The sequence below is a fragment of the Semicossyphus pulcher genome, unplaced genomic scaffold, assembly GCF_022749685.1.
Source record: "Semicossyphus pulcher isolate SPU_LCO1_2020_fin unplaced genomic scaffold, fSemPul1.0.p SCAF_3, whole genome shotgun sequence".
Lineage (NCBI taxonomy): Eukaryota > Metazoa > Chordata > Actinopteri > Labriformes > Labridae > Semicossyphus > Semicossyphus pulcher.
The window spans coordinates 26,063,997-26,085,418 of NW_027211704.1; the positions used below are offsets into that span (position 1 = coordinate 26,063,997).

Sequence of the window (21,422 nt, forward strand, 5' to 3'; positions counted from 1 at the left end):
CAACTGCATTTATAGATTACATTTTTGCTGAAGATGTTACTGTATTTAAAAGCGAATGTAGCATTCCCAGGTATACCAAAGGGGTGTAAAGACAATGTATCTCACCTTTGAGATTAAAAGCCTTTTTACCAGTCCTTCAACTTACAGCTATTCACAATCATAATTCAGAGTGGAAGTGTCTGAACTGTTGTTTTGCCATCATGTTTTGCACTACATTAAAGTCTCTAAAAGCCCTCTTTGAAATTTCTTGTTTTCCTTTGCAATTGCAGCCAATAGAACTACTGCTATAATATGAGCAGCAAAATGTGTTTTCCCCTTTGAATGCCATAGCCTGCTTCATGAGATGTAAGTGATCTTGAATCCATTATTTCTGACCTTCTTTTGCTACCATTACACTGAAGAGCGGGACACTGTTGTATTGCACTGTTTGCTAAACAGTTCTTCAGCAGAAAAAGGCACTTGTGCCCTCACACAGAAAATCAACTTTGATTAACACTCAGCTCTGTCATGGCATGCAACATTTTACAGCAGCAGCCGTTCAGAGGGAGACCTTGGTCGATGGTGAGCAACACAGGAAGGCAAAATGTGTTGCTGAGCAGGTTGTGTCCTGGTGACTGGAGGACCCAAGGGTTTATGGATGACATATTAACATTTGACAATATCAATACACTTTTATTGATGGATTATGGCGTCCTGTCACATACCCACTCAGTGAGGCATTTGAGGATGAAATGTTACCTGTCATAAATTGAGTTGAGCCCCTGATGCTATCATCAGATGTAGAACTGTACAACAGCAAAAGGAAAATGTCAACATTTATCTTCTCAAAAGACCTGTGAGTGGTGTGTGAACTTCATACTTAAGGACCCAGACGATCTTATTCAGCTAATTACCTGGTGGAAAATCTGATCGTCATTGCAGCTGAACATTGAGTCATTTGATTCAAAATACATGACAAAACATTAACTTAGCTCTCTCATACTTTACTTTAGATGTTCATTCATAATATGATAATGTCTTCAATCCAATAAAATGAATACAGACAGTAGCTGGAAAAAGATAAAGTGTAGCCACTATACAGTATTTTGAATCTGTTATGACATTTAAGTGACCATACACAAATCTGAAAATATCTGTGTTCTTTCCAAAATGTGTAACTGTTTTAACACACTTATTTGGTTTATTGCCAGGATTTAGATAAGAGGATTTATATATTACTTGTAAAGTGAATATCAAGCTACCACCAATCACTTAGCTTAGCTTGGTTTAGCCTGGCATGAAACCATAACAACAAACAATTCCACTTTTTCCATTTTGGATTTGTATGGACAACACAAGATATAATGTGATTATTAGGGAGCTGTAGAATAGGGGCTAAGCATTTACCCGTTTGGCGTTCAGTCTTTGTGTTAAACCTAACCAGCTGCTAAAAAGTTTCTCTGCATCTGGCATACAGACATGAGAGTGTTGTTTTACTCAAGTAACTCTTGGTGAGAAAGCAAATAAACAAGGAATTTAAGCAAAACTGATACATTATAAGTCCATGTGTATTTAGTTATCTTTTATTAAAGCAAATACTATTAAAGCACCAACTACTGAGTGCTGATTTTATTTTGATCATGAGAGGTTGCATCAAGTTTAAAAAGCCTTTCGTGTTGTCCGGTCATTCTGTGTTTGTGCTTGCGTGTGTGTTGCACTTGGCTCGGTGAAGGCCCTGGATCATTGTCTACCAATGTTGGTTATCTCATGTGTTATTCATTGAAAAGCTGTTTTGCTGTTTGCTCTCCTCATGCTACCTGCTGACTTCTCATTGGGTGACTTCAACTGGCTGCTGTGTGTACTCAGATGGACTGCCGATAAATAAAAGTGTGAGGACTTTGTCAAGCTGCAATACGATATGCTATTCTGTTTGAATGCTTGAGTGGTGATTTGCCATTCAGGTTTTATTGACCAAAATTTTTACCAGTCAAGTTTTTTTTTTTTTTTTTTTTTTTACAAAATCATGTTTCATACACATTTGCTTTTCTCCCTGTTAGTTTGTTGGCCCTTAAAAACTGGATTTTCCATCATTTAAAAAAAATGCTTGATATAAATAATCAAATCAACACAATCCTGAGATTTTTTTTTTTCACGATTTGCCAAGACTGCCATAATGCAAATGTCTTTCTTTTGTTATATAACATATAGGGCTTGATTACCTCTGTAATTCTTATGTATTTTTTTGTAACTGGTTTCCTACCACTGCGTTTACGCAACATGCTAATTTTTTTTTTTTTTCCCGAAGATGCCTCCAATGACATCTCAAGAGGTGTCTAAAACACAATTCAAGTGTCCACATTCTGTATCCACATTTTAAAGCTAAAGGGGTTTTATTCAACACTAATACTGAGCTGGGGAAACATTGCACTTGGAGTTCTCTAATTACAATGCAGCTAATGTGTTATTTCCTCCCCAAGTGGGATTACTTTCATCTTTCCCATTAAGATGCACATTTTGTTTGGATACTCAAATTACAAACCCATATTAAATCTGACTGTGCAAAAGGCATTGATCATAGCCCCGATAGCTGCACTCCAACTTTGATTTAATTTGCACTTCCATTAATATCTATGAGACGTCCGATTGTCGTCTTGGGCATATTGATGGTATTGTAAGCCCTGCCTTCATATAATGTTCCCCAGCGGCAATGAGGAAATGTTACAGAGAATTAGGCCGAGAAGCAGGCTCAGTGGAACTGGCACTGCAGTCAGAAATTCATTACCCTAATAAATAGGGGGGGGGGGGGGGGGGGGGGGTCTTAAGAGAAATTTCTCTCTTCCTCCCTCTCTCTTTCCACAAAAACACAAAAAAGCCCTCACTTTAGCCTGAGAGTGGATGACTAACTTAGACGCTTCTCATTATTGCTGCCCGTGCACCCAAGGGTCTTCTTCAGACCCTAGGAAATTCTTTAAAAATGTGCCTGATGATTCAATAGAAAAGCAGTCACTTACTGCCTGTCCATCATGAAGCTTTATGTCTACATCACAGGGCTATTTCGACATATGCGGCTGCATTGCTTGGTATATTAATAAGAATGCAGCCTATACCTAATTCAATCTTCAGAATAGAATGGAAGAAAATACAATACAGTAGTGGACTCATTGTGAGCTAGATAAGTGTCAAACCAAGCTGATTTCTTATGTTGATTAATGAAGTGCCAAGTGAGAATATGTACTGTTTCCTTCCTTTGTTGCAACCTTGACATGCTGTTTTCTATGGGGAAAACACTACTGGAGCCAAGAGACATGAGTTATGCTGTAATTAATGCAATCATGAAGATGAAAATAGCTGTTGTTGCAACCACAAAACGATAATGGAGAGTGTATGAACCAAGAAGGAGGAAGATTCATTGTTAGGCAACTGCGTTCAGAGACTGTGCTGTCCTCGGAGTCCCTCTCCAGGGCTCAACAGTGTATCTTTCAATAAGGAGTATCTCTGAAACAAATATGTTGTACTGCATCTCTCACTTCCTGTCATTTCAGACATGCTTTTTCAGTGGATGGCACAATTTCTCCTTTTGTTTTCAAAAAGGGGGAGGGCTCTGGTTCCCCGATTCTGCCAGAGTGATTCATTTTCAGGTCATTAAAAAACTCGTCTTTTGAAAGCGTTAGCCTGCTCAGGTGGTGAAGCCTGTGCAGGGGAGACATGTCGTAAATAAAGGCAGCTACATTTCAAATGCAATAAATAGGGGACACCTAAGGACCTTGCATGATTGCAGACATCTAATCATTTAATTTATGCGTGTCTAAAGGAGCCCTCATTAACATTCAAGTAGCACTCATCTGTCTAGCGGGATCATTCTGAAGGCTGCATCACTCTCCGATGGAACATATCTATTTGGGCAACACAGCATGGCTACACACTCAGCAAGCACCTTCTCGCTATCCTCCTCAATGTCATGAGAGACACAGCATGTAACTCACATAACGTACAGTGTGTGATTTGTGATCCAGTGATTGTGTTACTGTTAATGTGGAGAACCTTTGACAAAGTTAAAGTCATATTCTCGAGGTCACAGCAGGCTACAGTGTTGGGACTAACACTTCTGACTGTGTTGCAGCAAATCATTTAACCTTTTTTCAAAGCAGTCTGAGAAACGATGCCTTTTGGACTGTAGTGTTTTTCCAGATGATCATCAGTTACCTTTTGATGAGGACAAGCAAAGCCTGTGATGTTTATTTTTGAAAAATGTCTCAAGTCTTTGTTAGCAGTGTAATTCTGTTACACACCTCAGTGTCTGCACAGCAGATAAATGCATGACAGAAACTCAATAATAATTGGCATGGATTGCTTTTGACACGTGCTGGTTGCTGACAGCTGCTTTGTTCTTTGGTCAGATTTCATATTTAACACATCAAAGCCTTGGGATACTTCACACTCTGCTAAGGACTGATGGCAAGTTTGACACTTTACTGTTAAGAGAAGAGAGAGCTTCATTCAGTGTTCTTTCTTTCAACTCCCTGCCAAAAAAATGAAGTGATACTCAGACAGTCTTTTACAGGAAATATTATGGGGGAATTTCTTGTTTACAGCATTAATGAAGAAAATTCATACAGCCCATGAGCATTCCTAAAAACTGTCCCATGCATGAGTAATCTGTTCTGTATGTAAATGTCATAACTGTTGTGAACTCTGAGGGTGACACTGTGGTGTCTAGAATAATAATAACTGAACAAAAGAAATGGGTCCATCCTAATCCAATAAGCCTTTTCTCTAGTAATGTTAAAAATTCAGCATATTCTTGATATAAAATATGCACTATAAAAAATTTAACATGTATACCAAGCAGCCAAACAGGGTTATGTTGAATGAATGAAATAAGGCTCGTACATTTTTTTCTCATTATAATTATAATGGAAGGAATAACTACACTGCATTTCAACATGCTGTTTACATTTTCCTGGGACATAAAGCTTTGGTGTTCAGTATGTTTTACAATATAAATCAATATAAAAATGAACTGAGAGAATGAAAAGATCATAGTTCATGGTCAATTATAGCTGGTATGCAGCAGCACAGCCATTGCAAACAGACTGATCCAAAGTAAATGAAGCTCTCATTAGGTTTTAGTAAGAATCCACAGGGCCCAAAGGAAAGTTAAATGAACAGCAATACGATATTTCACCTCATCAGCCCAGAACACCTGCAACATCCACATTTTATAAGGGAAAGCAAAGCAAGGTGGGAGTGTTTTATAGCTCAGAGTTAAACAGCACATTTGAACTAATGCATGAAGAGTGAGAGAGGCATGCTCCTCTCTATAGGCAGTATCTAGCAGCATTTTGATGTCTCTAACAAGAACACAATAAATTGTTCCTCATTATTCAGTAATTAACTCCAATGTGCTGGGTCCCCATCCCCCTGTGCCACGATCTAAATCACCAACCTCCTCCCCTCTTCTCCTCCTGCTACACAGCTCTTTAATTTCCTCTATGCTGTGGGGGGTGGGGGCAAGAGTGTGTGGAAGGGGGGTGGGCACACAGCTTGATGCACTTCATCTTCCCCTTGCCACCCTCTTGTCACCCCTTTGCCTTATCCAAGCCACACCCTTCTTTTCCTTCTACCCTCCATTCCCCATGCCAGTGTCTCATCAATGTGTGCTCTCCCTGCAGGACACCACCTGGTTAAAGGAGGGAGAGGTCACCTCAGCTACGACTACAGGCTCCAGTCACGTTTGACATAGCCTGATCGCAGTGCTTTGTATTATCAAGGCAACTAACCTCGCTCCCAGGTCCTATTCAATGTCTTCCAGCTGGTCTTTCCCCTTCCTCCTCTTCTCTTAATTGTTAAAATGAGGTCATTAATTGGAGACTGAGTCAAATCACCTGTCATTTCAGCTGGGAATCACACACTGATTGAAAGGTATCATAAAAATCTGCCCAGGGCCTGTTTTTTTCAGTGCCTGCTGGGAGATCCCTTTGTGCCTATACAATCTCTGCCCATGGGCACACAACTCACTTCTCTTTCTCTGGCAGTGATAAGGCGGGTAGTTTTGGGTGACACACATCCATGCCCGTGGCCCAAATATAGATTCAAGAGAGTCAGTAGTGTCAGGCGCTATTCCTGGAGGATGTTGTGGGGAGTGTTCGTTTTCCACTGTACTATTAACGCCCCTGACCTAATTGAGGATAATGCTCACACACACCACTTCCCTATATGAAAAGTGAGGTCAGGTTCATATGAGGGGGTAATTGTGAAATTGGCATGTAAACTAGGACAATAGAACAAATGACAAAAAAATGAGGACATATGACAAATTTCTTGATAGGTTTTTAATAAATGTAGACATATCCTGCTGCCTATACAGTGCTGTGGTAGACGAGTAAGAGAATAAATCGTATGAAGTCAATTATCTTGCAGAATTGTATTTTGAAATGTTTGCCATCTTCCTATGATCAGTGATTGGTGGGTCTGAATGTTATTATTCTCAGTGATCATATTCATGAGATCATGTTATTCTCAGAGATCATGCTCTTACAGTGCCCTGCATCACAACTGTAACTGCAAAAGACGCTTGAGAAATACTGGCATCAAATGTTCAAAGTGACATCATTAATGCACCCAGACATTCTTCACCTTGTGACAGTTGTGACACGTTGCACTTTGCAAGGTAAAGAAAGCAGTACCCTCAGCCACTTACAAATGCTCCATTTACTTAAAAAAATCACAGAGAAAATGTTGAGAATATTAACTCAGAAACCCCATTAGAAAAACAGGCCTAAATTATTCTGAAGGCACAAAGCTTCAGGACTCCATTTTCCACATGGACTTAATCTTGAGGAGCACTACATAAGATGCTGACAAACCCGCTGTTTGAAATAAAAACCCTCTAAACACATGGCATTAATATTTAATGGTGCTGCTTCCTCGGGAGGCCACTCTGGGCTGCGGCGCTGTGTCTGAAGGGAGACGGTATTAGTGCTGTGTACTCTGGAGGAAGAGCAGCTTCACACTAATGAAGCGATCAGGGCCTGAACTCTGAAGCAACCTCATATCCGATTAGTGTGCAGAGATGCATGTAAACATGGCAAAGCAGCACGCGATTAGATCACTTTGTTAATGCGAGTCTTGTGTCACTAAACATAGCAGTGGAGCGGCGTGCAGTGTTTAAAGTGTTTTGCTTAAAACACATTTCACATTTAATCATTTGGATGTTAGAGTTTCTTCTTGACCCTGTACAAGTGTTTTGAATTAAGCCACAAACTAGAGGAGATGCGAGCTAGCGGGTTAACACTGTCCTCTGAGCAACCATTAACTGGCATGCATGGGTTGTTCAATAGTGAAACCACCTGACCTTGTCCACATCCGCTCGGCCGGTATGCAACAGCATTTTAACTTGGCCAGTAAAGGACAGGCCATTTGGATGTTATTAAAAAACATTAAAGTTCCTGAAGGCCATACTACTCCCAAAGCCATCAGGTAATTTGACAGAGATCCAGTGAGTTTAGGATGTGCAGATGTTTTTGCTTTAAAACTGGCATCTGTTTATGCAGACACACTTTATGTGCGAAAAACCACAGAGGACCTCCGATAGGTTTTATGGAGCAGTTTCAGCCAGAGCACTCAGCTTTGTAATTGTGCTGCACTAGGTAATGAGAAAATTGGTCACAAGCAGTGTTCCCTGTAGATGTAACCTGCAACATACAATTTTACACAGCATGTGCAGTATCTACATTTTTTTTAGCCTGTGCAGTGCAGTCGAAGCCCCTAACTGCTTTCAGGATGTGAACATGTTCACAGTTAGAGACTAAGTCATATACTGCAAGAGAAGTTTCCATGAAAAACTTAATGCGCTATACAAAAGTGTCCATTTATTTTCATACAATACCTATAAATTAGTACGTAAAGTAGATACTAAGTTAACTTCCTCAGACACTAAGTATGGACATGGACAACATTTTAAAATCATTTTAGTCTTCCTGGGACAGTAAATTAATCCTGAAAAATATGTAATATTATCAGGTAATTAAATTATTCACATATTCAAACCATAGATAGAATTTTTAAGAAATGCAAGTCAGTGTTTTCCCATTTAATTATTTCTCAAGACAAATCCAGCAAGCCAGCTATGTTACAAACTAACAAAGAGTAAAGCTTAGACATTCAACACAAAAGTGTTAGCCACATCTTTGACAGAAAAACTAACATGCAGAGTTGGAGAGATAGAGAGAGATGTTTCCTTTCCTAATATTAAAAAAATAATAATAAATATATTTTTATAGTGCAGTATATGTTTCTGAAAACTGGACACATGCTAGATGGCTGCCATTTAATAAATTCCCTATATGGCAATTTAGCAGGAAACATCACATTTACTGATCTATTTGTATGCCTTTAACAATTTGATCCAATTGAGGAATTTCCCTTTGGAAGTTTGGAAAGAAACACCCTCGCTCACTTATTTAAATTCAAAATAAGCTGCAAGCAAGAATTTGACCGTCTCTTAATTAAAAAGCCATACATTTTATAGGTTCAAAAATGTATAAAAATAAACCCACAGTATTGTATTTTTTGTCCTGAGTTACTGTCAATATCCGAAGCATCTTTCCAGTTTCTACAAGTCAGCATTAATCAGACACTGCATCTATTCACTTTTTCTGTGTGAGTTTATTTGAGGAGGAAATGATGTGAGCGGTCGCCTTTATGTTATTTTCAATCACTAAATACTTAGTGATTTTTACTGTTTATCTTAACTGTGAAATCAAAGGGATGAAGAACTGATTTTTTCTACTGACTAATAAACTCCTCTGTTATATTATAATCCTTTTTTCATTGCTTAACTGGAATATTCCATGGGAGGGACTCACTGAGGCTCTTGGGCAGTGATGGAAAGATTATTACAGTTATTGAAAATTAGCTTTTTTGAGCCACAGAGATTAAACACTTACGAGAACAACAATGTATGTTTACTTTACACATTAAAATGAATGATCCAATTCCCCAGGTGGTTCAGATCCAGACCATGTGATTTGATACATTATGCCTCAATACAGCACCATGTCCACCTTGTAAAAGGGTTACTACAAGAGATGGCAATGCTTTTGAAAACTGCACTATTGTTGTCTTTTTGTCTGTAGACTGTGATCACTCTCTTGGTCTTTCTATGTATTAGCAAAAACAAATGTTTGGTAAGTGAGGATAAACCAGTAAGACCTGACCTGTAACAGTTTTAACACTGGCATAGCAGCTGTGCTCCTGTGTCCATTATGTGACAAGGACATATTTAAGACTGAAGTGATCCAAACAGTGATCTACCACTTGAGGGAACTGTCTTTGAGTATGGAGGTCAAGTACTGGTGTCCCACAAATCCCCTATCCAATGGCTCCTGTGTTTGCAATTGCACTTGAACTGAAACAGGCAGCCTCAACAGAGGACGGGCAAGACCTTTTTTACATACTTCAGAAAGAATATCATGTTGAAGCTGGAGTGCTTGCTGGTATGTCAGTGTATCAACAGAGCAGCAATGGCATTCACAGGCCTCAAGGCCAGATTATTCTTTGTGATGACAGTGCTCCCTTGCTGCATATTTATCTGGGACTGTACAATTCAAGACACTGAATTAGTCAGACTAAGGTTTTCATTTATTCAGTATCTACAGTAGATAGTTAATATCAGTTTTTGTAAAAACCAGGTCAGGTCAGAGGAAGTTAGAGATAAAGACATACTGTATATTTACAATGCATCAATCAGTTTGCGACTATTAGTTCCTTAAGCAACATAGTAACATTTCCACACACACAGGATGCATTCAAACACAAGATCACATGAATTCACTGATACATAATATTCATATTGTCATTTTAAGATAACAACTGTTGCATATGATGACATACATTTTTCTTTCTTAACTGATTTTAGCCCTTAGAATCCACCTAACAAGTGGGTGAGTCTGAGACAACTCTCAGCAATGCTTACGAGCCAGCGAGCCAACACTAGATTTCAGGTTTCAGGTTTCATTTTGTCTTCATTCTCCCTGTGCCGGTGAACAGGCTGAGAGAGAAAAACACTCACCCTGGTTCTATTCCTGTGAAGGTTTGCTCGCCTGAACTTAGATGTGACACCAAAAACAATCTCATCCCGCCTGCAGCACTGCAACATCACTCGCAGTACATTTGAACAGTTGATTGCACTCCATTAGCTATAGTTCGCTTGCTCGCTGTATGTTTGGAAGTGGGTGTAATCCTTATTGCCTGACATATTTATATCATGATCTGTGATTATTATGGGTTTTCCCCTAGTGATAGCATAATTCTGAAATCTCCATAGCCAACTCAAGGCAGTCACCTGCATCATGACAGGAATTGAACAGTCCACAGTCCAAGTCAACACAGGAGTCATCGTTACTGCTGGGCGTAGTCTCCAGAGTGGTGACGACTTGTTTGTAGTTGGGGCAGCAGTGATTGGCTACTCTCTCGCAGTCAGGCAGCATGACCATCATGTCGTAGAACCGGCAGAAGAGACATTTCAGAACAATGCCTGCACAGTCAACTGAGGGAGACACATGTAGTCAGGAGGGACATTGGAAACATGGCTTTATTGTATTTTATATGTATTTTATGTAATAATATTTAAGTTTATTTTTTATATTTTATTCATATTTAGTTTTTGCTCGTGCTCTAAAGACGTGTTCACATGTTGAATGAAATGACCTCTTTGAGATGATGATTTAGTTTAAACCATGTCTTGGGACATAAATAATGCTGCTATAAGAGCTGCTGCTCTTCACTCATATCTTAAAACGTTTTAAAAGCCCCCCTCCCTTCCTTTACACATGCATAATTTAGGAAATCGTGCCTTGATCCCTCACAGAGAGACAAGCAAGCTGTTTGGAGACATAATCAATTACAAGAAGTCTCTCCTTTATACTTTGCCAGGAGAATTTCTATGTTGTGTTGTGGTTGCAGTGGAACTATGTGCTATGTCTCTTCCCAGCAGCCTTTGCCAAATGGTGCCCCCATGGGTGTTATGAAGCATGAGATCATCAAATGACACTGACCATGAACAGACAGTTACTCACCAAGACATGCAGTAGGAAAGTCCTAATGGATTTGGTTCAGATTTTACATAAGGCTGTACAAATCTCTGTTTTGTGTTTTGTTTTTTCATGAATTTTAGATCTGCAATATTAAAATATACAATAAACAGTTATGCAGATCTTTGGAGGATATCGCTTGTGTGAGGAAAATTGCCCCATTAGGGGGCCATTATGACGAATTTATGGACAATGTGGACGCCAGAACGTTAGATGGTTGTTACCAAAGAGTCCTAACTTCTGATTATGGACACCTCAAAGGGCATTATCCTGCTTCTACCATGGTAAATTTCTGAAGAAAAAACAAGACAATGACTTTATGTTTTCATGTGTTTTGCAATAAAATATAATGTTTTTTTAACAATACATAATTCAGACTCCCTGGTAACGCCAGTGTCTGACTAACCTGTAAAAAAGTAATTTCCGTCCGATAAGGTTCTCGTGCAGCTGAACTTTGTTCACTTCTCTAGTAAACACAACAGATCATAGCTACGACTAGGCAACGGGAAATATTTCTGAGCCAGAAAGCTAACTGTGTGCTAGCTAGCTAGATTAAAGTCGATATCAGTGAGTATGGTTGACGTACAATAAATATAATTTGACAGTATATTTAACAACTAAACAACCTAGTTAACCAGCCATGTCATTGACCTTAACAAATTATTGCCCATGTTTACTGTCTGGACAAAATGACCCCAAACTTTGGTTATGCTTGGAAAATAAAGTGGCTTGCTGATTCTGGAATTAAAAGGCTAGGTATTATTGTAAGAAAAATTTTAATTTTTAAAAATGTTCACATACCAATCAGGTTAAAAGATTGCAAAATTTGAATGAATTATAAATGCCAGAAGTGGTTCTAAATGAGAGCCATTTGGGAGTGGTAAGCTGAGCTAAATGATCTGGCCCACTGAAAAAAAAATCCTGCTCAGGTGTTTAGGTGCATATTGCTTGGAACACACATCATGCCTCGCTTAACTGCTGCAGCTCATAGCAATTCAGTGGCAGTGTGTTGGCTGCAACCCCGCTGCTGTCAGTCCTATATCTTTACATTGAGTTTGCCTTTGATAATGGCCAGTTTCAATATAAATTAAATTTTGTCAGACAGAAATCTCAAACGATTGAGGCAGATTTGAGTTAATAAATAATCATTACATATTCTACAGATAAAGATGTTTAACTGTAGTGAAAAGTGTAATATTGCTGGTATTGTGTCAATATGACTATCCACAGATCATTTCTTTAATGAACATTTTATTTATGGTGGTTTTGCATACAGTGTAAAATCAAGCAGACAAAACATAATTAAACCAAGTAAAAGAAGAAAAATAAAAACAGATAATTTCTTTATCATTGAAGAGAAACATGGTAAAAAAAAATAGGCGAGGCTCGGAGTGCGTAAGCCGTGCCTGAGCCACACTAGTTGTGGATTTGTTGCTAATTTGTTAACATGAACGCCAAAATGAAAAAAAGAGGTTATGTGACCGACACTCACTGCTCCAAGTGGCCTCTACCAAAAATAAGTTGGCAACCCACTGTAGATTATTGAACCCACTATTGTTTTTCAAAAAATAGTTCCAGTGTTTGATTGTGTCTCAAACCTCCAAGGCATGTATATGGCAATAGATTGACCAAACAAGGTCAATTGTTTTAGAAGAGCTATAGAATTTTAGGCGAATATCCTTCTCAGATATGAAAAGAGCCAAGCTGCATCTGCCTGCCTTCAGTCTTAATGCTAAGATAGAGTAACCATATTCTGACTACAACTGTATATTAAATATATAAAGGGAGAGGTTAACATCAATTTAGTCATCTCATGGAAAAGAAATAAGGGTATTACAAAAATGCTGAAAATGTCCTCAATTCAAATTAGTTACCATTACTAAATTAAAATTTTAATTAATATTTAATTTAATAAGTGCATAAGAACATACAGTCTGGTGTAATCGCATATGCTGCTGCATCTGCAGTACTAACTCTACTTTGGTGGCCATTTTTTGCATTAGTGTTTCCCTTTTTCTGCTGTAGTTTCAGTTTTTAAATTATTCACACATTTTCATAATTGATTAAATGAACTGTATTTAAGCATTCTCACAGCATGGTGAGGCATAATGCTTGCAATTTGTATTTTTTTATTCCGTCTGTGGGTGTTCCATTATTATATTATACTACCATTATTATTGAACGTTCCTTTCATCTGCAAAAAATAACTATGTTTGGAATAAAATAGATCATTTCAAAATAGTCAATTTCATATTTAATAATTTTAACGTGTGTTTACTTAAAATGATTTGGCGACAGACCACAACAGCTGTATGTACAGCCACAAGGCATCCGGCTGGTGTGATGAAGTGCTGGTGTCACTGACCTCCAATGTTGCTCTGCTGGGAAGGAGACAGAGAGTCTGTGGTGGAAGATGCTGCAGAAAAAGATCTCCTCAAATACATCTTCAAAGAGAACAAAGGGGAATGAGAGCTGTCACACTCTTTGGGTAGCTGAGCGTTATTGTCTCTACTGGTCTCCCCAGGCTCAGTTTCTGCAGAGACACCAAGTCTCCAGCCGCTGACTTCAGCCTCATTCTGTATCCTTTCTGTCCAAGAGACAAAATATCACATAGATATAGATACATAAGTTGGAAAATGGTTAATTTGACAAATACGACAAGATTGATTATTTAAAGGAGCGGCGTGTAAATTTTGGGGCATCTAGGTCTGAGGCTGCAGAATGCAATCTACTGAAGGCATCTTCCCTCACCCTTCCCTTCCTAGCATGGTGTCTATGAAAATCACACAACATTACAAACAGCCTGCTCTGGAAGTGTTTGGTTTGTCCATTGTGGGCTTCTGTAGAAACATGGCAATGCAACATGGGCGAGACCTGCTCCCTCTGTTGATATAAAAGGCTCATTCTAAGTTAATAAAAAACACAACCCTTAATTTTTTCTAGGCGTATAAACAAAAACATACTTTTTTTTTCATTCCATTTCTGCAGTTAACCCTGCCAATAGATACCCACATTTTACACACTGAACACTGAATTTAAGACCAAAATCCCATCATTTGTTAGTGAAAGAACATGGTGGCTATAATAATGATTTAACTGGGCAGGTATGCAGATATTTTAGACTTAAGATGCTAATAATATACAATACAACTCTATATAAGTGGATGTTATAAAAATACATACAAAGGACACAACATACCATGAAACACTGAGTCCACTGACCTCAGTGATTATCATCAACGACTTGCATCATTTTCCGCCAACTCACTCCTCTATCTGCCGCCTCTCCCAACCTCCACTCTGCTCACTCCAGACATGCTCGCCAATAAGGTTTCTACCATCAGCAATCAGTTCTCTGAGCCCTACCAACTCAGCCTACAGCCACCAGCTATTAACGCCTCACTCACCTCATTCTCCCCCTGACCGAGGACGAAGTCCCCAAGCTTCTTCTAGACTCTCGGACTACTGCCTGTCCACTGGACCCAATACCATCAAACCTCCTACAGACCATTTCCCCCACACTTGATGGCAACAGGTGTATTCCCCACTGCATTCAAGTAAGTTCAAGTCACCCCACTGCTCGAAAAACCCACCCTCAACCCAAACCAGGTTGAAAACTACAGACCAGTTTCACTTCTACCTTCCCTGTCAAAAATACTTGAGTACACAGTTTTTAATCAAGTCTCTGACTTCCTGTCCAAGAAGAATCTGTTGGACCAAAATCAGTCTGGCTTTAAGTGGGGCCGAGATCTTTTAAAGTATCTTGGAAAGGAGAAGTGTCCAAAGCCCACAGCTTATCAACAGGGGTGCCTCAAGGGTCAGTGCTTGGCCCCCTTCTCTTTTCAATACCACTTCACTTGGTGCAATCATTTTGGTTTCTCATGCCATTGCTATGTGGACAAAACCCAGCTCTTCCTGTCATTCCCACCAGATGACACTATAGCCTGGATCTTGTCATGCCTTGCTGATATCTCTAGATGGATGAAAGATTGTCACCTTCAGCTCAACCTATCCAAGACTGAGCTCTTTGTCATCCCAGCCAGCCCCTCTATACAACCACAGATCAATATCCAGCTTGGACAAACTGAACGCATACCCACAGAGTCTGCCCAGAACCTGGGTGTCATTATTGATAACCAGCTAACTTTTAAGGTTCATGTGGCCTCCATTGCTCGGTCATGTTGCTTTGCCCTGTACAACATCAGGAAGATCAGACCCTACCTATCAGAGCATGTGATGTCACGTATTAACTACTGCAAGTCCCTACTGGCAAGCCTCCCTGAATGCACATTCAAACCTCTGCAGATTATCCAGAATGCAGCAGCGCAACTGGTCTTCAACCAACCCAAAACAGGACATGACGCTCCACTGTTCATATCCCTCCTCTGACTCCCAGTTGCCGCCCACATAAAATTCAAAACCCTGTTGCTTGCTTATAAACAGCAACAAAAACAGCTCCTGCCTACCTGAACTTCCTCCCGCCCACTATGCTCTGCCAATGAAAGGCACCTGGTGCTCCCACAACAGGGCCTTAAGTGGCTAACTAGACTCTTCTCCTCTGTAGTCCCCTGGTGGTGGAATGAGTTACCAAACTCCATTCCACAGAGTCCCTTTCTACCTTAAGAAAAAGCTTAAGACCCAGCTCTTCCATGAACACCTCTGCACTTAATGATATTGAAGCTATTGATGATGATGACATGGAGGATTTTGTTGATGTTGCTTTAGGGCATTCATCATGGTGATGATGACTATATTGACCTTGTTGATGTTGTTGATGATGGTGATAAAATATATATTAAAAATACATAAATAAACGCCCTGTGCACTGCCTGTTGGCACCTGTGACCGATCACACTTACTGACCTCCTGTCTTGATCCTTGCTTGTGTTGTATTAACTCTCAGATGTATGTCGCTTTGGACAAAAGCGTCTGCTAAACTAAATTGTAACATTGTAACAACACAATAATATTGTAGGATTCAATCCAATACAACACAAAACAACACAATAATATTGCAACAATGAAGTAATGCTTTGAGTTGATGCCCTCCATGTCAAAATTTAAACAGTCACAAGACACTACAGCTCTTAAACCGGACTATTGAGATTATATCTGTAGGAAGGTAAAATGGAACATTTCTGCAGTGACAAAATATGAGAAATCAGCATAACATTACTGGTATTCATATATTGAATGACAACTATACAAAATATTATTCAAGATGCAGTAGACCTGTTTGTTAATATGTGATTTAAATAGATATTAATGAATTATTGCGCTGGCTGCAGATTGTTTACTTTTTCACCACCTATTTGAAATTAATTATTCACCATTCCTTTCTCTGTTTTATTTAACATTTAATGCCTAATGACTTATTTACACCCTGGACACATTTTTGAAATTTGAATAAATTGTATTTGTCTTACCTAAATTGTTTGAAGAGAGATACAAATAGACATTCAGGGCTCTGTTGGCCATTTTCATGATTTTATTAGCAGCTTTTTTAATACCTATGAAATAACAAAGATCACTATAGCCTTCCCTGTTATCCCCTTTCATCAGTTTGAAGTTTCCTTTTATCTCTCATTAGAATTGTACATGTTTTATCTGTCATTTCTCAGTTATTGAATGAGACAAGAGGAAGGCAGGGATTGGTATTTGATGTACAACAAGTTAAAATGAACTTCAAATCAGTGCTGCTTGCGTGTATGTTTCTGTTGAGAAGCTGTGTGATGCTCCTGGGTTATCTAATGAATTAAGTAAGAAGAAAAGCTGGTCCATGCCCATGACCATTAGCTGATAGAGAAATAAGGCCTGCAGGCAATAGTATGCATTTTTTAGGTTTTGTTCCACAGTTTCACAGAGCTGTGCTCACTCATTAGACACCACAGTTACTCAGAGCGGTGGTTCTGACAATAATTTCACTTCATGTTTTAAATCAACATTCAAACTTGAATTTGCAGCACATCACAAGCTTGGAACTAAAAACATCTACACAATTTAAAGAATGTCTGTCAGCAGCGGGCTGACAAAGTCAATTTCATTGCTGCAAAATGGGATTGTAAGGGAAATTGTTTTGAAACCATACATGGTTGTTATTCCCTAAGTTAAAGATACAAGTATCAAACAAACTGCTAGTATTGTGAGTTGTGAAATTATTTTAGTACCAGGAACTTAAGCAATAACATTGACTATATTATCACAACAGGGATTCAAGAAGAAACACAGTGTCTCAAAACTGATGCTCAGATTTTTTCCACAGACCCAAGACACATTCACTTACCTCCTCTCACCCACGTAGAACTCTCCTCAGCGGTATTTACTCTCTCTTTGTCTTTCACATCAGTTGTCAGAGTCATTTCATCTGCCATCTGGTCCATTGCATCACAAATAAAAAATGCACTTCATATGACAAACCTGATAACCTCAAGCCAAAAATATGGAGCTGTGCACAGCTGAGGCCAATGTGAGCTAATGTCTAATACAATGTTACCACAGCTCTGGATTAGGTTGTCTTGCAGCGGGCTGAGACATTGTCTTCTCATCCTAGCTGTGGAGGCAGCTGTTTACCTCGACAAAGCAGAGAGCATCCAGGACAAATTATCCTTTACATTGCAAAGGGTCCATTTGGCCCGCTGCCTGCTCTACTGTAAGCCTCTCCAATGTTCCCATGACGTTAGCAAAAATATTGAAGATCCGCTCCTATCAAGGCATCAACGGGACAAAGTCAGCAACATTTTATTAGTTTGACTTAGCTCCGGCGATGTAGTGATAACGAAGCCAAAGGCAAATGCAGGGCATCACGTAATAAAAGTAAATGTAATGCATTCAAAGTGTTAAAAAGTAATCAGGACAAATAATGCGTTACGGTAATGTAAGATTGAAAAGCCACTGTTCAGTGACTGTATCCATATATTTGTTGCATATTGACTGTTTTACAGAATAGGCAACATAATAGAAATTTAGATATACACCCATGGATGTCTGAAAGGTGGAAAAAGAGGACTGGGTACATAGGGCCCTTGTGAAGGGGGCACAGAGATAATGTAATGAATAGTTTTCGACACAGGGGAAGGGGGAGCATAGAGAACGCCTCGTGCAGCGCCCTTATGAACACTTTCTCATGCAAAAACGACATATCAGTCTCTCCTGCAAGGCTGTGATTCCGCTGAACATATGCATGAGGCAGCCAGTGCAGGTTTGTTTGTCAGGGCAAACACATGGTGAAACATGGGTTGCGAGCTGCATTCAAATTTCTCCGAATACAAGCCAACCAATTTACTCTAATTAGGCTCAACTCTAGAGTTGCATTTTAATAGACGCCCTGCTGTGTTTGCATATGTTTAGAGAACAAGAGTCATGCTAATTGAAAAATTAAGATGTGAGAGTATTTGTCGACTAGGCTCCCATTAAGCTCCATACAGTGTAAATATAACACCTGAAGAGAACTTCCAAAGTGTTTTTAGCACTTTCTTTCTTCTTTCTCCACCTGCTGCTCCTCTTGTTTTTCTTTCTATTGTGATGACAATACAATGGGCCTCATTCACTAATATCTGCGCAGAAATGTTCTTACTCTCCGCAAAAAATAAGTACTTGCGCAAAATCACCGTCGGATTTATGACACGTGCGTACCGGCCAATTTTGTTCTCACCACTGTGCGTATGTTAGTAAATCAGAACCATTCTAAATTGACAGGCGCGTGTCCGCGATCTGCAATCAGCATACTGCCACGCCTCTATTTTCTCTATATAAGGATCTGTTTGGTGCCGCATGAAGAGAGCGGTGTTACGGAGAAGCTGAAAGAACGTGAAAGATGTCCTCAAAAGGTAAAAAGAAAAATTTCACATCAGCAGAAATAGAAACAATTGTAACAAAAGTGTTACATTTCAATATGAACATTTTCATATGGTCTACTCTATTGTAAACTTAATAAACTAACTCAACTGCTATAATTGAAGATTTTAATTATATGACAATAAATTATGAGGATGACACGGCATTTACATTTGGTCCATACATGAGTAAATTCAATTATTGTCAATTAAAGCCTTTTTTCCCCCAATAAATTAAGTTTTAATATAGTATGCATTTAGTTAAAATAGGGTGTGTGTTAACATTTCCTAGGACATTTCTTTCATCATTTGTGCGTACGCATGGTCTGAGGGAGTTCTAAATTTGTTCGCAGAGTAAGAAGAAATTTAGGTAAGAACAAATTGATGAATCCAAGATTTGTGCGTACGCACAGTTCAAGCACAGATTCGTGCGTACGCACTGTTTGTAAATGAGGCCCATTGTGAGGGTGAAAAACAAACATACACTGTGCTCTTTCAGAGGCCTACAGATAAGATGTGACAAAACCATGTTCCCAGTCTGTGGTCTGGTTATTATTCATACTGTCACAACAGGTTTTGTTTATTGGTCAGCGTCAATCACTCTGTGGGGGCAGACTGTGTGGTTCCAATGGTTTAGTTTCAATGGAAATGTTCTCTCGAGCTGTGTAAACTTGTGTCTGCAGAAAAGTGGTTAAAATTCACTGCACTGGAGCTTTTCCTAATGTAGAGTGAAGTGACAGTCTGAGATGACATTCAGGTACACATTACAGTACATCTAAGTGAAAGCTTTCTGACCCCCTCTGCTGCACTTATAGTCCACTGCATTATTTACAGTTGTAAACAGGTACTCATACACATCTGACACTGCTTCTCATTCTTCAGTCTTGCTGTGTTTAATTTGATGGTTGTGGCTCAGGGGTGAACCTGTTACTTAACCTTTTCTATCTTAAGGAAGGAAATTTCCTTTTTTTTATAAATCTTGCTTGCTTTTGAGTGGAATGAAGACATATAACCTGATTGCCACAGCTGGGTCATCACATTTGAATGTGCCTTACTCTGATTCCTGTTACTCTGAGTTCTGTCGTGCTACAAAATTCAGAAGGGGAAGCGGACCAATGTTTTCTAAATGAATTTTTTTTTTTAGCAAAAGGCTTTAATGTGGCCTGCCCTGCATTGCAAGGATTTAAAATGCATTCACATGAAAAAAAAAAAAAAAGCCAAATACACCAACAATGTGGGGAATTCGTAGAAATGACAATCAAAGCCTCAAACTTGTGAATGCAGAAAAATCCACTTTTCTGTGAGCATGCTAACATCCTGCATTTGCTCAATAAATAGTGTTCAATGCTTAACAAATCTTGGCATGAAAGATGGAACAAGAAGAAGAGATCGTTGCCTTTTTAAATATAAACACCTTGACAAACCTTGTCAATACATGTCGAGACAGATGGTCATCCTCCCAGAGCCATCCACCCATTTTTCTCCTTTGTTTTCTTTTCTGTGAATAATGAGGTCTCTGTAAATTATTTTTAGTTTATTAACATTATTTAAGTATTTCTCAAAGAAATACATGACAAAACAATGACCTCTTAACACAGCAGGGTTTGGCACACGTGTTAAAATTAAATGTCGCCAGCAAGGAAACAATTCCAATGCAAAGTGCATGAAAGTGAAAAAACAAGCCTTGTTACAAATCTGCATAATATTAAGGAACAAAGCTTTGGTTACAAGTGTTGTAAGAAACGTTAGAGGTCGTTGCCTTACTAAAAACATTTATATTAGCCATTATTAGCTATTGCACAGACTGCCCATGCTGTGTATGCTGACAATTTGTACAATTCAAATATTTCAAAGTCTTGGAAGAGCAGTAATTTATCAGTTACTCCATAAATCTGTGGGGTTGTTATTTTTTTTTGTTTTAGTTAAATGTCTTGCTGCTGGTGCAGAGGTCCCCTTTGCCCCTTAATGAGTTCCACCGAGAATAAGTGTCATAGTGTGGCCTTGTGATGAGAGCAGACTCCCATGTCACCTTGAGGCTGGATAAGACAAAGGGAAGACGGCAGTTGATGTCATTTCTACTTTACACATAGTTAACCCTGGTGGGCTAAGCTTATTTTATACAGGTAGATTTTATTGTATTCTAATAGATGAAAAATGCTCATCAAAACTATGAGGGATAGGAAAATAAACATTTACAGACAGACTGTATTTATTACAATAGAAAGTAAATCGTAGTTACCAAATAAATCTGAATATTTGTGCTCATCTGATAGATAATTGCTCCATTAAAGTCTGAAAAATATGGAGTCAAATAACGGTCATAAAGATTTGGTACTTGTAAAATGATTTTGTGCTTGTAAAATAATGTTCACAAATAATTTCAGTTCAAGGAAGTTTTTATGCACTTCCGCATTGGCTTCATTTTTCAACACCGGAGGTTGCCGCTTGGGTGTATCAGCTAAGAGCAAGAGCTAAGTTAGCCTTGCAGCTAGCGGTATTAATCACAGACACTGCCCGG

At 38.9% G+C, this 21,422-nt stretch overlaps 1 protein-coding gene across 1 annotated transcript; it reads right to left on the minus strand.

Annotated features, from left to right (window-relative positions):
- Positions 1-10,274: 10,274 nt before the first annotated feature.
- Positions 10,275-14,583, minus strand: mdfic2 (MyoD family inhibitor domain containing 2). The gene is made up of 4 exons (XM_069678855.1): positions 14,562-14,583; positions 13,455-13,659; positions 13,073-13,088; positions 10,275-10,523 (listed from the first exon to the last, which is right to left on the minus strand). Exons 1-4 carry the CDS (start codon positions 14,581-14,583, stop codon positions 10,275-10,277), a joined length of 492 nt encoding a protein of 163 aa, XP_069534956.1.
- Positions 14,584-21,422: the final 6,839 nt, after the last annotated feature.